This window comes from Raphanus sativus, chromosome 5 (genome assembly GCF_000801105.2).
Source record: "Raphanus sativus cultivar WK10039 chromosome 5, ASM80110v3, whole genome shotgun sequence".
Classification (NCBI taxonomy): Eukaryota; Viridiplantae; Streptophyta; class Magnoliopsida; order Brassicales; family Brassicaceae; genus Raphanus; species Raphanus sativus.
The window spans coordinates 28,650,993-28,665,535 of record NC_079515.1 but is presented as its reverse complement, the minus strand read 5'-3'; the positions used below and the strand labels follow the sequence as shown (position 1 = coordinate 28,665,535).

The 14,543-nt window shown below is 33.7% G+C and overlaps 1 protein-coding gene and 1 long non-coding RNA gene across 14 annotated transcripts; one reads left to right on the top strand and one right to left on the bottom strand.

Annotated features, from left to right (window-relative positions):
- Positions 1 to 3,396: 3,396 nt before the first annotated feature.
- LOC108856572 (fructose-1,6-bisphosphatase, cytosolic) lies at positions 3,397 to 5,589 on the bottom strand. The gene is made up of 11 exons (XM_018630408.2): positions 5,292 to 5,589; positions 5,124 to 5,171; positions 4,974 to 5,048; positions 4,824 to 4,885; positions 4,668 to 4,734; positions 4,465 to 4,578; positions 4,284 to 4,370; positions 4,076 to 4,212; positions 3,919 to 4,005; positions 3,728 to 3,803; positions 3,397 to 3,637 (listed from the first exon to the last, which is right to left on the bottom strand). Exons 1-11 carry the CDS (start codon positions 5,448 to 5,450, stop codon positions 3,527 to 3,529), a joined length of 1,023 nt encoding a protein of 340 aa, XP_018485910.1. The 5' UTR covers positions 5,451 to 5,589; the 3' UTR covers positions 3,397 to 3,526.
- Positions 5,590 to 10,010: 4,421 nt separating this feature from the next.
- Positions 10,011 to 14,118, top strand: LOC108805199 (uncharacterized). Of its 13 annotated transcripts, XR_001942397.2 has the most exons (10): positions 10,015 to 10,448; positions 10,552 to 10,634; positions 10,774 to 10,989; positions 11,198 to 11,268; positions 11,559 to 11,702; positions 11,868 to 11,991; positions 12,303 to 12,459; positions 12,629 to 12,879; positions 12,964 to 13,152; positions 13,558 to 13,792. It is a non-coding gene; the product is annotated as an uncharacterized LOC108805199 (long non-coding RNA). The 13 variants fall into 13 exon arrangements; XR_001942391.2 differs by adding an exon at positions 13,794 to 14,118 and having other exon boundaries at positions 10,012 to 10,448; positions 10,774 to 11,702; positions 13,558 to 13,640; XR_008934282.1 differs by having other exon boundaries at positions 10,012 to 10,448; positions 11,090 to 11,702.
- The last annotated feature ends 425 nt before the right edge of the window (positions 14,119 to 14,543 follow it).

Sequence of the window (14,543 nt, the reverse complement as noted above, 5' to 3'; positions counted from 1 at the left end):
AGTAAATATATAAAATTAAATGTTTTATTAATCTGTGTGCCGAAATCTAGAACGACAAATAAATTGAAACGGAGGGAGTACTATCTAACAAAAAGCCTATTTCTTAATTACATCATTCTCTTTTTAACAATTCTAAACTATATGAACACGCGGTTGAGCCAATCCACAACTGATATAGTGTCTAATCTATTAATGGAGAGTTTTATTTGAATTTACTGTTACATATTTTAAATTTGGACTTTTTGAATATGTTGTGACTGAATATAAAAATAATTTTTTTATATAACCTATAATGATGTATTTTAATATTAATCTAATAATATCTTGATATGTTATACCAATTATTTTCGAGAAAACCCCACTAAAAACCTTTAAAGCGGTCATGACTTCCACTTTAAACTATAAACTTCCATAATAAACTTTCAAATTAAAAATATTCTAAACAAAAACAATGGAAGTGGCTTACGTATTTTTTTTTATTATTTTGGTGAACAGAATTATAATCACTACTATGTTTCTTTTACTTAAACATGCACTTTTTAAAATTTTATCTTTTAATAAACCAAAATTTCTTTCATCGTCTCATCTTCACTGCAGTGTAAACAAACAAAATTTATCATAATAAAAAATTATACAAAGAAAATATCAATCTAAAATTATTTTACTCTTACAAATCAAACTAAACTGAAACAGTTATCCTATAACTTTTAGAATTTGAAATTTCCACAAATAAGAAAAAAAAACCGAAAACACCAGACTAGCACACCTAAATATAGATTAAGAAGATTAAAATATTAAGAATATTATTACTTCACAGCGTCTCTAACATACAAAGATCTCTTCCTCACGTTTGGTTCTCTTTAGAACTTTTGTTATTATTTTCTTTTTTGGACTGAAAATCAAAATCCGTAACTGAATCGGAACCAAACCAAAAATTAAAAAAAAAAACAATCTGAATGTAAACCTAAATTTATAAAATATTATCAAATCATAAAATTTTAGTTTTAAAATATAAAGTATAAATATAAATAATTTCGCGCAACCGACAGATAAAATCTAGTTCCGCTTTGAGCCCAATCTCTCTCTCTCTCTCAGGCCCGTCCCGCTCTCCGCGGTTTAACCCATCCCGCTTTCGGCCCGTCCCGCTTTGAGCCTATCCCGCTTTGAACTCATCCTGCTTTGAGCCCGTCCCGCGAGGTCCGCAATTTTGCGGGCTTATCAAACTGAGACCCAATCCCACCTCGCAGCAAGTCTTTATGGACCAGACCCGTGATCTAGGTCCTTGATTACCATCCCTAACAACATCCGCAACACAACTCTTATTATATGGCAAGTACCTTTCATTTCACAGAAAAAACATAAAATAGGGTATATCTGATGCAGATAAATATTTGGAATATTTCCAAATATATTAATATTTATTAATTAAGTTTTTAGATAATTATCTTAGTGTTTTAGGATTTTATGGCTTTCTTATATATAGCCTTTTAGTCTATGGTTGTATTCAGTTTTTGGTGATTTAATAAAAAAAGTTTTAAGAGGTTTTGATAAACCACTGAGAAGAGTATTCTCAAACCCTAAAGAAGTTTTTATAAACCACTGTGAAAAGTATTCACAAACCCTAAGAGCTTTTAATTAAGCACTGTGAAGAGTATTCACAAACCCTAGATTCGTGTATTTTTGGAATAAACGGATCTAGTTCTATCCATACAAGCTTCCGCTACATCAGTTGGTATCAGAGCCAAACGGTTCTATTATCTTGATCGCAGATGTATCTACAACAACAACAACTAGTTGAGATCTTGGAAAAGTTTAAACAAGATATCGACAAGTTTCAACAAGATCTCAACAAGATTAATAAGAAGTTAGAACAAGATTTCTGCACGGCATTAAATAAGTTCGATGAGGCATTAAAGAAAAGATAAACAGCACGAGCTCAAGATGTGCAATTGGATGATGATGAAGACGAGGAGAGCTTTATCGAAGAAGATATATGTGTTGTCGACTCTGTCTATAAAGATGAAGTTTGTGCAAAATTCGGACGGGACGAGATCTGTGTAAGGTCTGTGCAGAACGATTTTCGTGCAAAAATAGGGTGAAGTTGTATTGATGAAGATTTTGGGCAGAATCTTAATTATCTGTTATGTGCAAATTTTGTGAAAAAACGGAGTTTTGAAGATTCAAGTTACAATCGGATTCGTGCAAAAATCGTGCAATACAAGCTATTGAAGATTCGAGGAAGAGTTTTTCTTGGAAAACGTTCTGGATTCGAAGACTATGATCAAATGATGCAGATAAATATTTGGAATATTTCCAAATATATTAATATTTATTTAATTAAGTTTTTAGATAATTATCTTAATGTTTTAGGCTTTTATGGCTTTCTTATATATAGTCTTTTAGTCTCTATGGTTGTATTTCAGTTTTTGATAATTTAATAGAAGAATTTTTCCAGAAGAGGTTTTGATAAACCACTGAAAAGAGTATTCTCAAACCCTAAAGAGGTTTTTATAAACCACTGTGAAGAGTATTCACAAACCCTAAGAGCTTTTAATTAAGCACTGTGAAGAGTATTCACAAACCCTAAATTCGTGTATTCTTGGAATAAACGGATCTAATTATATCCTTACAAGCTTTCGCTACATCAATATCACATTTACACTGAAAGTAAGGTCCTAACCATCTGTCCCCTTTTTTAACACGTCCTGACAATCTATTCAAGAAAGAGGAAGGACAACATCTAAAACACAACTCTTGTTATATGGGCAAGTAGCTTTCATTTAACCAAAAACCATAAAATGGTTAACGAACCACCACCCATACAGATTTTAAAAACATACATCAATCAGGAAGATTTCCAATATCCAATAGAAGTCATATCTCATAAAAAAAGTCCTTACAACACATTAACCCTCCACGTCGTCTGCCAAGTCAAACCTAAATCGCAATCAAACAACCTATTGTGCCAAACAGTGACCAAAATACAACATCAGAGAAACAATTACATGAACAATAGTCTTTACACCACAGTCCACACCCACCAAAACACAACACACCATTAGCCATCACACACACATCAATTAAACATCATGCGGGAAAACCACTAGTTAAGTTATAAACCATAGAGATAGGCCTCCACTCCCCAACAATATATGTTGCAAGCTGAAGGCAAACAGTTCTTCGAAGGCATACTTTGATCAGTGACCAAAGTACAACATCAGAGAAACAATTCCATGAACAATAGTCTTCATACCACAGTCCACAGTCCACACCCACCAAAACACAACACACCATTAGCCATCACACACACACATCAATTAAACATCATGCTAAGTTATAAACCATAGAGATAGGCCTCCACTCAATATATGTTGCAAGCTGAAGACAAATAAAATATTTATCGAAAGAAGTTATATATATTTTTTATTTTATTTTTTTCAACCAGTCTTCTTGGCATACACGAGTCGAGTCAAATGGTTTGTCTCAACAGAAGAAGGTATAGAAATACGATATTACAATGGAAAGCTTAGTTCTTCTCCTCCGCAGCATACAGAGCCTTAATCTCCTCTACATCATCGTAGCTACCAAGAAATATCGGAGAACGCTCATGGATCTTCTCCGGGACAAGGTCCAGTGCCTGCATCACGCATTTTCATATTAAAACCTCGGACCACCCCGCCGTTAACTGAAATCAACAAAACAATAAAAGGTAAGAGGATAATTATACCCTTTTCTTGCCAGTGAAGGCCTGACCTCCAGCTTGCTCCATCAAGAACGCCATTGGGAAGACTTCATACAGGACACTGTTTCACATACGCACCAAAACACAGACAGCACAAAGTTTTGCAATTTATCAAATCAAAAGCAAACCATTGGTTATATATATTTGAACTCAAAGCTATTATCATCCTAAGCTACCGCAATTTCCCATTGGGGCTTTTCTTGTCAGCCGGGTACAAGAAGATTCCTCCATATAGCAGCGTGCGATGAACATCGGCTACCATACTGGTAAAAGACAATGAAATTAAGCATCAAATATTTATCTATATCTTAGCTTTGAAACAGAAAAGGTTACCTTCCGACGTATCTCAGAGATTTTGCGGGAGAACCGTCTTTGGGATACTTGCATCTCTCTACATACTTTGTGGTTGGACCATCCCAGTTCTGAGCATTGCCTTCATTCACTGAGTAGATGTTTCCCTTATTTGGAATCTGTGCACAAGAAGAAGAAGTAATGAATCTTGAGAGAGAGGAAAGATTAGGTTTAATTGGTTCCCGGTTACCTTAATGTCTGGGTGAGTTAATATGAACTCTCCTAGAGATGGGTCCAGGGTAAATCCGTGGACACCTGTTCCAGTGCTCAACACAAGCTAAAACAAACCAAATCACATCAATTTAATAAACTAATCAGACTGGTAGCTACTGATATATTTTTTTTTTGTGAATTTTCATTTTTTTCAGTACCATGCAGGAGCTTCCGTACATACAGTAACCCGCTGCAACCATTTCATTCCCAGGTTTCAAAACATCCTCGGTACTTGGCTCATCACTGTGGTTCATCGTGTAAATTCCAAAGATCTACACACGAAAGCCAAATGAAAGAAAAAATGACAAACTTTCACATCAGATACTACTCTCTGGAGGCCTCAGGGGAGAGAGAAACATACTGTTCCAATGGAGACACCACAGTCAATGTTTGAGGATCCATCAAGTGGATCAAAAACAACACAGTACCTATTAACATATATGGGAACAGGACGACTGTGTTTAATTACTATCACTACTACAACATTTTTCATCCATAAACTGAATTGAAAGCTTACTTTCCACGCTTGGATGATTCCACAAACGTAGCTTCCTCATCTTCTTCCGAGACAAGAACAGACTGCCCACAAGGTTTCAGTTACAAATCATCAAACATGTCTGACCACCCCTTGTCAAGTTTATAGAAAAAATTATGGTTTTAAACTTACAGTTCTGCCACTGCTAACCAAAGCTTTGATAAAAACATCGTTAGACAGCACATCCAGTTTCTTTTGCTCTTCACCCTATTACACACAGACAAAACTGGTAAATTAGAAAAAAAAAAAGAGCTTTAGACAGGACAAAAGACATAAACTTGCCTGGATATTTGTCTCCCCGGCAAGTCCAATAAGCTTGGCCAAACCAGCCTGCACACCAAAAAAAGGGTTATGATTTTGACTCAATGGGCCAAAAGCTAAAAAAAGGATTCCAGAACATCATCATCAAAACAGAACGAAAAGCTTTTACCCAAATCGCAAAATGTTTACCTTGTTGACGGCACTGCAGACGAATTTGCAACCCAAAACGATGTTGCTGAGCAAAATCGTGAAATCCCCGCGAGACTCTGGGTACTTTGATTGCTCATTCAGCACGAATCTCGTGATCGTCATCAAATCCGTACGGTACGCATCTGCTTCGTGATCCATCTCTGTTTCTCTCTCTCTCTGACACTCACTCACTCTCTATGTTATCTAAGCTTCTATGCCCACCAGAGGACCTTTTTAACCAGATGTTTTAGAAGATATTATAATTTCTGCGCATCTTTTTTCTACAAAACATTTAAAAAGATAAAGAACTTATTTTATGTGTTGCATCTTTCGAGGAAGATAAAGACGCTACCGTTGAAAAAAAATCGAATGAACAAGCGATATCGCGTTGACACGTGACAGTAACAGGTATGGCCATCTCTCTTTTTTTTGGGAGGGGAAGATAACGATAACGAACCCACTTCGTCTGCTCCTATGTTTTTATGCAATTGCCTGATCGTCACGATTAAGATTCGGTTGTTTCTTTTCATTTTTAAAAAAAATGTACCTTCGGGTGTAATAATAAAGTTGACCACAAACAGCATGAAAAATCACATACTTTTGCTCGCGATGGAAAGCTACAGCAATCAAAATTCCCATTGAAATTTTGATTTCTCATCAATCTACTCGTTCATATATTGTATATTATAGTTTGTTCTTCACTCATGTCTCCTGTCGATCATTATTTTGTTTTGTTAAAATTTTGAGTTCTCTCTGTGGTATTTACATCAAGGAATCAGTTCTCCAATGAAAAGTTGTTCCAGTCTGAACTCATACGGATTAGTTCAACGAGCATGTGGAATAGTTAACTCATTTCCATCTTGTCTTTCCTTTAGAAGTCAAGAAACAGAGCGATGCAAAATATTTAACTTAATCTTTTCGGTTTTGAAGGAGTTGGGACCCTTTGATTTTGCTCTCAAAACTAATCTCTTCAACTATACAAACGTTTTGAAGGAGTTGGGACCCTTTGATTTTGCTCTCAAAACTAATCTCTTCAACTATACAAACTTTAAAGTTTTCTGGTTGTCGATCAACATCACATATCATTTCGTTTGACTTTCTCGATCGCACATTGTCGTTAGGTGTGATTGATTGGAACGTGGTCTACATATGGAAAAAGTTAGTTGGAATTGTTGAGGAAGCAGGAAAGATCTCACATCTCGACAGTTACAAGAGATGTACCATAAAGTTAAAAGAGTATAAATTCTAACATGTTTATAGCATAGCATACATGTAAAAACTGAAAGTTATATTTTTTTTTTCAAGAAAAAAGCACAAATTAAATAATTAAAGTTTTGAGCATAATACAAATTAAGTTATTCAACAGACACAAAAGTTTGTTATAGGCCCTATGATGGAACATTGATCACTCCACTAGTGAAAGGGAAAGCCGGAGAAAAGCTGAATTATCTTCTAGATTCCACACCAATATACTGAGGCATAGAAACGCGTTCGTATTTCCCGCTCATGGTCTCAAAGGTTCCCATCTGTACGGCATCCACCTTGAACAGGAATCGAGGCCAAGCTTCAACTCCCTGAGTCCCGACTCTTCCACCAATTAAGTAAAAGAAGTCACAGTCATTTCCCAAGCATGTAAAATCGAGATCCTCGCGAACCTTGTTAATAAAGAATGATTGAATCATTCTCCCCATGCATTCTGACAAAGATGTATTGACAGGCAGGCGAGTCCTGGCAGAATTTAAATCATACTCTCGATTAGAACACCAGAGTTTAGCAGAAGCCCCCTTGGCCAGGCTTACGACACGGAGAATGCAGCCAAGATCTTCTTCCAAGGGATCAAGTTGGAAGAGAGCTGTGTATCCCATATCCTTTGCAATCTTCGCAAGCTCAGAAGTGGTGATATTAGAGGTCTCATCGTTACGGTACGTAGAATTAGGGAACAACAATAGGAAATCTTTTAGAAAACCACTTCTCCACTGCAGATGAAGTCGCTATCAATATTTTAGGTGTAATCTCACCTCGCAGGATCCGATCAAATCCTTCGGCCTCATATTTTTCCAGAAGCTCTTCGTTACTGAACATTCTGGTCAACGAATCCTTCCGTCGCTTCTCCACATCCTTCTTAATTTCTTTTTCACTTAAGACTCGCTGCAAACTCGTTTGCCGGCAGGTTCGGCTTCACCACTCTTCTCTTGCACGCTATTCTCCTCTTTCATCATCTCCCCCTCCCCTCTCAATGTTTAGGTTTCGTGCAACCGCCTCCCTAAACTGAAAGTTATACATATATATATATATGATAGAGTAAAAATAATAACATAAGTTAATGTTTTCTGTACTTTTATACATACAACTAGATTTTGACCCGCCTTTAAAAAGGCGGGTTTATTTTATGTTTTACATTTTTTAGAAATTTAATTTGTATATTTGTGTTTATTATTTGTGATTATATTTGTATTTTTCTTTGTAATCATATTTGTGTGTAAATCTTAATCAAACTATATTTTATGAAATAATAGAAATTTGAAAAATTGATACGGTATACGCTAGATTAGGACTGGGTTTCCGGTCGAACCCGCCAACCCGCTGGTTTCGATTTTGTTTTGGTCAAAAAATATAACCCGCACAACCCGCAAACAAATAATTTGTACCGGCACATATCCCATTTAATTTTGCGGTTATCCGGGGGTTATAATTTTTAAAAAATAATTATTTAGTTATTATAAAAATATAAAAATATATTTATAATAAAAATTATATATTTTAAAATATTGAAATTGTTTTTTCTAAATTACCATATTTAAAAAAAATTGTTTACTTTCTTTTTATTTTTATTTTTTAAATACTTTTCGGGTCGACGGGTACCGGCAATCCAAAATCTACCAACCCGCACCCACCCCAAATAAAATACTCATAACCCGTATCCGTAAATCGAGTTTTCAAAAGTTGAACCAAATTTATGATCCGCCCTTAAAAGAACGAATATATATATTTTTAATATTTTTTAAGAAATATAATTTTTATAAAATCCAGGGTGTAACCAAATTATATCTCTGAATATTTACTTTTCTCTAGGATATATTTATTTTTTTCTCACATCTCTGAACCTATAAATATAGCTGCAAAAAATATGCAAAATTTGAAACTGAGATTAGTATGATAAGGAGTTGGATATAAATAGGCCTTTAAAATAGGAGTTTAAGTTTCAAGATAAAGAGTTTGATATACAAAAAATATGACATTCCTAAAAATAGGAATTTATCTTTGTGGAACTTCTTTGTTGTTGTTACAGTTATATCTTGACATATAAACAATTATATATAGGTTGTTGCAGTTATATTTATAGATTCCATGTATTTTTTAAATTAGACTCAACTATCATTAATTGGTCATACTGCTAAATTAATAAAATAGATTTTTAATTAAAATTCACTTAAATTTCGTTAAACACTATTTTAACATCATGTGTTCTGTTAATTGATAAATTTAATATCTCTGTTAAATATTTAAAATTTTAATAAATTAATATGGTTGAAATTTAATTTTTATATTTGTAGTTTTATTTGTAATCATATTTGTGTAATTTTTTTATTATTAGTAAGAGATTTTGATAATTATATTAAATTTTTGATTTGTTGCATAAATATACACATGTGTCAAAGCCATTTCAATTTTTATTTGTAATTTAGTCGTAAACAGTGATTAATTATTATTATTTTAAATAATAAAGTATAGTTGCAATTGTTTTAATAACCCAATAGTAATTAAATAGATAAAATTATATGTTGTTCATTAAGTTTTCATGATTTGATTTCATACACATAATAATTTGTCATGCAATTAAAAATTGGTTTTGTAAATTTTGAGCTAGTGTAAATGAAAATACCCACTTGAATTGTTAAAAAATAATTATATTTATTTAAAAATTCGTGACATATGAAAGCCCATGGCCCAATTTTTTTTATCTGACGACAAAACACTCATGTGCCTGGTTTGTATTTGTTACCTAATATTATTAAGCTAAATGTAATTATATAAACGAATTAGATTTACGTGAGTGTTAGATTCAGTTACGTGAGTGCAATTATTAAGCTAAATAAGATATTTAGATGCAGTTAGTAATAGTGGATCCCTATTTTTATGGACTTGAAGTTGTGGTTACAAAAATTATATCTAAATGCAGTTAAGAAATATATGTTTTATTTTTTTAGTATGTATTATTAAAAAAAATAGTTGGACATAACTTTAAATCAATAGGGCACACTTCAACTTTAATAGTATTGATAAAGTAAAAATTCTGCAATAAATAATTTTATTTTATAAAAATAGTAAATATTTTGGTTAGAACCAATTTAGACATATTATATATTTTAAAATTCATAAAAATACTTTCAGTATGAATTAAAACTTTTATAAAACGTGGAATATAGAACGACTATTGTATTGTTGTAATATACATTCTAACAGATCTAAATTAAAATATCCAAATTGTTTTTAAAATTGAAGTTTGTATATCAAAACATGTAAAATATTTTCATGATATTGGGTTTTCCATATTTTCGGACTTATATATTATTATTAATATTAATTGGTTAATTTATATACTATACTAAAAGAGAAATACCCTCAAAGGTTAAGCTATCCACGTCACCCAATTAAATCAACTAATCAAATATCATTTTTATGCCACATCACCGATAAGGCTTCTCAGAGACTGTCTATTTCGATTGTCTTTTCATCTTCTCCTCATGGCTGGGTTCATACAAAAAACGTTTCTTCAGACAATTGTCTTCTCAACCCCCACGCCTTCCTCCATTCACTCATAATAATTATATAATCATCCAACCCATAAAGTCACTAACAATAGATTGATTCGTCTGTTTGATTCAGTTTCATCTCATCCACTTCAGTTCTAACTACAATTTTCCAGTTTCAAAATTCACATCGACTCCGGAGTACTCAACCGACGAATAATATAGTACAATAACAGCCGGTGACCAAATACGCAGCTTTAATAAGATTGAAGCAACGATTTCCAGCTCCACTTCTACGGAAAGTTCGAACACCACAGCACCGGTGAAATCCCACATCGTCTTGGAAAGCTTCGGGTTTTGGTCTCGGCCCTCTTAGTAAAGCTGCACCTTCTGTTTCTTAACTTCGGTAACGTATATATTCCCTGTACAACCTTATATATATTTCTCTATTATCTGTTTTTTCTTTCAAGCTCACACCTTGAAGCAATATGTTGTTTGCTGGAATCTAGGATCGCGGCTCTATCAGTTCACATGATCCATCAAGATACAAATTGTCCACATTCATCGATACATCCTATCCCTTCCCGTAAATGTTTGTTCGATTCAGTTATCTCAATCAGATTTTTGGAACATATGGTTCTGATTTTGTTTTTTAAAGGATAGATGATATTTTCAGTCAGATCAAGATGCTTACTAAATGTAAATATACTCTGTGACAATTGCTGTTGCAGAATGAAAATGGAATCATGTAAGCTGTTCATCGGTCGGCTCACTTGGAACTTGGAAGTCGCACTGAAGATCGAGAGTACTTTCAGAGTTTCAGTGAGGTTTTAGAAGTGATTCTCATGAAGGATCGAGCCACTGGCTATGATCTTTTCTTTTTGTCTTGGCTAATCCCAATGTTGCTGAGAGAGTCTTATTGCTCCTACACTTAATAGATGTTAAATGTAAGTTTTGATCAAATTTCTTTTGAGCCAATACTTCACTGATACTCAGAATCAAAGTTATGGAATCAATTAAAGAGTTTATTTCTTTTTGTTGATCAAGTGATTTTGACGGGAACCTGGTGAGAGAAGTATCTCTTGGGGTGGCCTCTCAAGAGATTTGTTTTTCTATTTTGTATTGCTATCCACTTTTGTGGTACTTTGTGAACAGGTTCCTCGGTATTGAAGCTTTATCAAGGATGTTTGTGGACTCACGTGATCTCCCATTGCGTCTACAACACTGTATTAAGTTCCCTTGAGATTTTTTTAGTGAAAAAAGTTCCCTTGAGATATGTGTGCTTCATTATAAGATTGGTGCGAATATGCTGCTCGGTCCTCATATTCATGTCCTTAGTGACTTAGAATTCAGTGATACAACAATTGAGTTAGTGTTAGAGAGGTTTCCGGTTGCAATTCGTTTTCATTTGTTTAGTTGCTGATTAATCTTATTGCAGTTTGTGTTTGATTGCCTTCAAACCCTCTACGTAGGCTTAGATTGAAGTCTTCAACTTCTGGAATTTTGTTTGTCTTAGGATTGTGCTCTTTCTGGAGGAGGATACGCAGAAAAAAACTGTTGTACCAATCGGAAAACAACATTCCAATCCCCACCGGTGTCTTCCTAAGAGATACAGCGGCTTTCTCTAAAGTGGAGCTTGGTTTCCTTGGAGTAGATTCATGTAAGTTTGCTTCTTCTGCTTTTGTTTCATTCTAGCTCAGTTTTGTCGTCAGTGATGATCCTTTTGAATGACAGTATTTGTCTTCCAAAGGTGTTCACTAAAGAGACACTTGACCAGTTTCGTTTGGATTTTTTTTCACGAGTGCTGTGTTTGCAATGGTGATAGGTTTAATTTTCAGTCGCCGATGCTGATCTCCACGTTCATGGAAAGGACAAAGCTTTACTTCTATTGACATAGGCTCTGGCTCCTCTCTGCATTAGCTTCAGTGTTGTTTGATTCTACAGTAATGGTAAGTCATGTTTTCACAATGAGGAAGTTAAGATTTAGAACACTATAGTATGTATTACCTCGCTGTGAAATGTAGCTACCTAAATGGAGTGGTAAGTGCTTTGTAAGATCGTTTTGGACATTGTTAACTTCTTTGCTTAGTTGGAAATTTCTTAATTTGACACTGAATCAGTTACAGCTGCTAACGGATATATTGCTGATGATAGATAACACTTGACCAGTTTCGTTTGGATTTTTTTTCACGGGTGCTGTTCATACGTTGTGTTTTTTAACCAACATATTTCAGATAATATGTCTATGGTTTTATATCAGGATGTCTACTCATACCCCTGTAACAAAAGCTTGGATTCAAGATATACATAAGTCGAATATATTACTTCAACGCAGAGTTTATATCAGGATGCATGTGTGATTCTAGATGTGCTAAGCAGTTCAAGATTCAGAAATAACGTCGCCGTTGTTGAATCTGGTAGACCTTTTACGCCTTCCATGTTTGAAATGATCCTTATAACCTTCACTCCAGATGTACTCAACAACATGTCCGACCGGCCAAGTTTTGTGAATTGTGATTATATTAGCGCAGTCTGAAACTCTTTTGTTTCTCCTGATCCTAACACATTGTGTTCTTGTGTTGACAGGCAGGAAGATGCTCACGAGTTTTTGAGATTTATAATGGACCAAATGCACGATGAGCTGGTGAAACTCAGGGAAGTGTCTCCCAAATTCACTGCTTCGAAGTCCTCCGTTGTTACTTCTGCCAACGATGATGATGAATGGGAAACAGTTGGACCCATGAATAAATCTGCTGTGAGGAGAACACAAATATTTCTTCCTTCTGAGCTCCGCAATATATTCGGTGGCCAGCTAAGAAGCGTAGTGAAATCAAAAGGTATTTGGAACATTTTGTGTAGTCAGTCATCTCTACTTTCACCAAGCGCTTACTTATATGTGTCATTTTATGGAACAACAACAGGGAGCAAAGATCTGCTACTGTACAGCCATATCTCTTACTTCACCTTGATCATAAAGGAAAAAATATGGCTGTACAGGGTGAAGTATCACTAGCTCTGGTCTGTTACAAAGCTTTCCCAATCTAAAGACACTGGTTTAGGAGAAAAAAGTTTACTTGATAATAAAGGAACTTTCTCCATCAGCTGATAAGGTTCGTAGTTTGTAATTTGCCTAACTAGCGGAATCCTAATACTTAGACTGAAGGTATGGGTTCTGATAAGTTGTTTGTTTTTCTCTGGTTATTATTTTTACAAGTTCCCTGATTAGGGATATGAATAGCAAGACTGATATATATCTTGATGGTATAACTCCCATATACCGAATAATAGACCAAAACTGTTTTTACACAAATTAAGTGGGACTTGAAAAATAAGCGATTGACAATAAAAACTATGTTGTTTCAAGGTCTGTTAGTAAGTTTTTTTGCATGCCTATTAGTTGCAAAACAATTATTTTTTTAAGATGGCTACCATGATAAATGCATTAGTTACTATCAGGTTATGCTGCAACATGATTAGTTTCATAAGTTTCACCTTCTATATTGATATACATGTAGAAAAAGAAAGGGTGTCAAGGGTGGTTAAAAGGATAAACACTGCAAGAAATGAACGGCAAGAGAATCATTTTGAAGGATTGGACGTAAGTCACGTAACACGTGTTTTTTTTAGCATCTTGGGAGTATTCCTTATGTACTGCTATTAGATTACATTGAGAAGATAAGAAATGTATTTCTTAATTTTCTTCACCAGTGCCAACAATTACAAAATTCTAATTTGTTCTTTGTTCTTTCAGATTCTGATGATTGGTTGTTATTTGAGTTGTTAATGATGCGATTGAGGATGAGGATGGTAGTAACTAGGTTTGTAGTTGATCATTTTAAATTTAAGTTCTATTGTGTATAAAAAAGTTCGTGAAGAGAACCGTGAATAAGAGGTTGAAGTTTATAGCATAAGTACAGATGGCTGATCTCTTTGCCTTCTTTTAATTTTCGTAAAATTATTATGGGAGTGATTAAAAGAGAGTGTGTTACTTTAGCATTTTCTTTGTTTTAATATTTTCACAAAACATTTTATTCCCTACATGATTTAGATTCTTATTTTATTAATTTACGATCTCATATTTCTATTTTGACATGCGATCAATTCAAATAAAATTGTAGATGAGAATTGGTAAGTAGAATTGATTTATTTGGCCAAGATAATGTCATTGTTAAACTCATGTCCAATTCTCAATTTACAAATTTTAACCTATTAAATCTAATATATTTATGTAGATAAATTATCACAAAAAATTTAAAACAAAAAATTAGTGTTTAAGCAGTTTAAGTAATTGTATTAATCTTTGATATTGCAAGTAAATAAAACATAAAATATTCAGAAATTTAGTAACTATAACTATGAAATAGTAATAAATTAATAAATAAATGAATAAAAATTGATATCTAATATCAATATACAATAATTAAGAAGAAAATAAAACAGTAAGTATTATAAAATGGCAAAATAAAAAGGAAATAAACACACGAATTTTATTACTTCAATA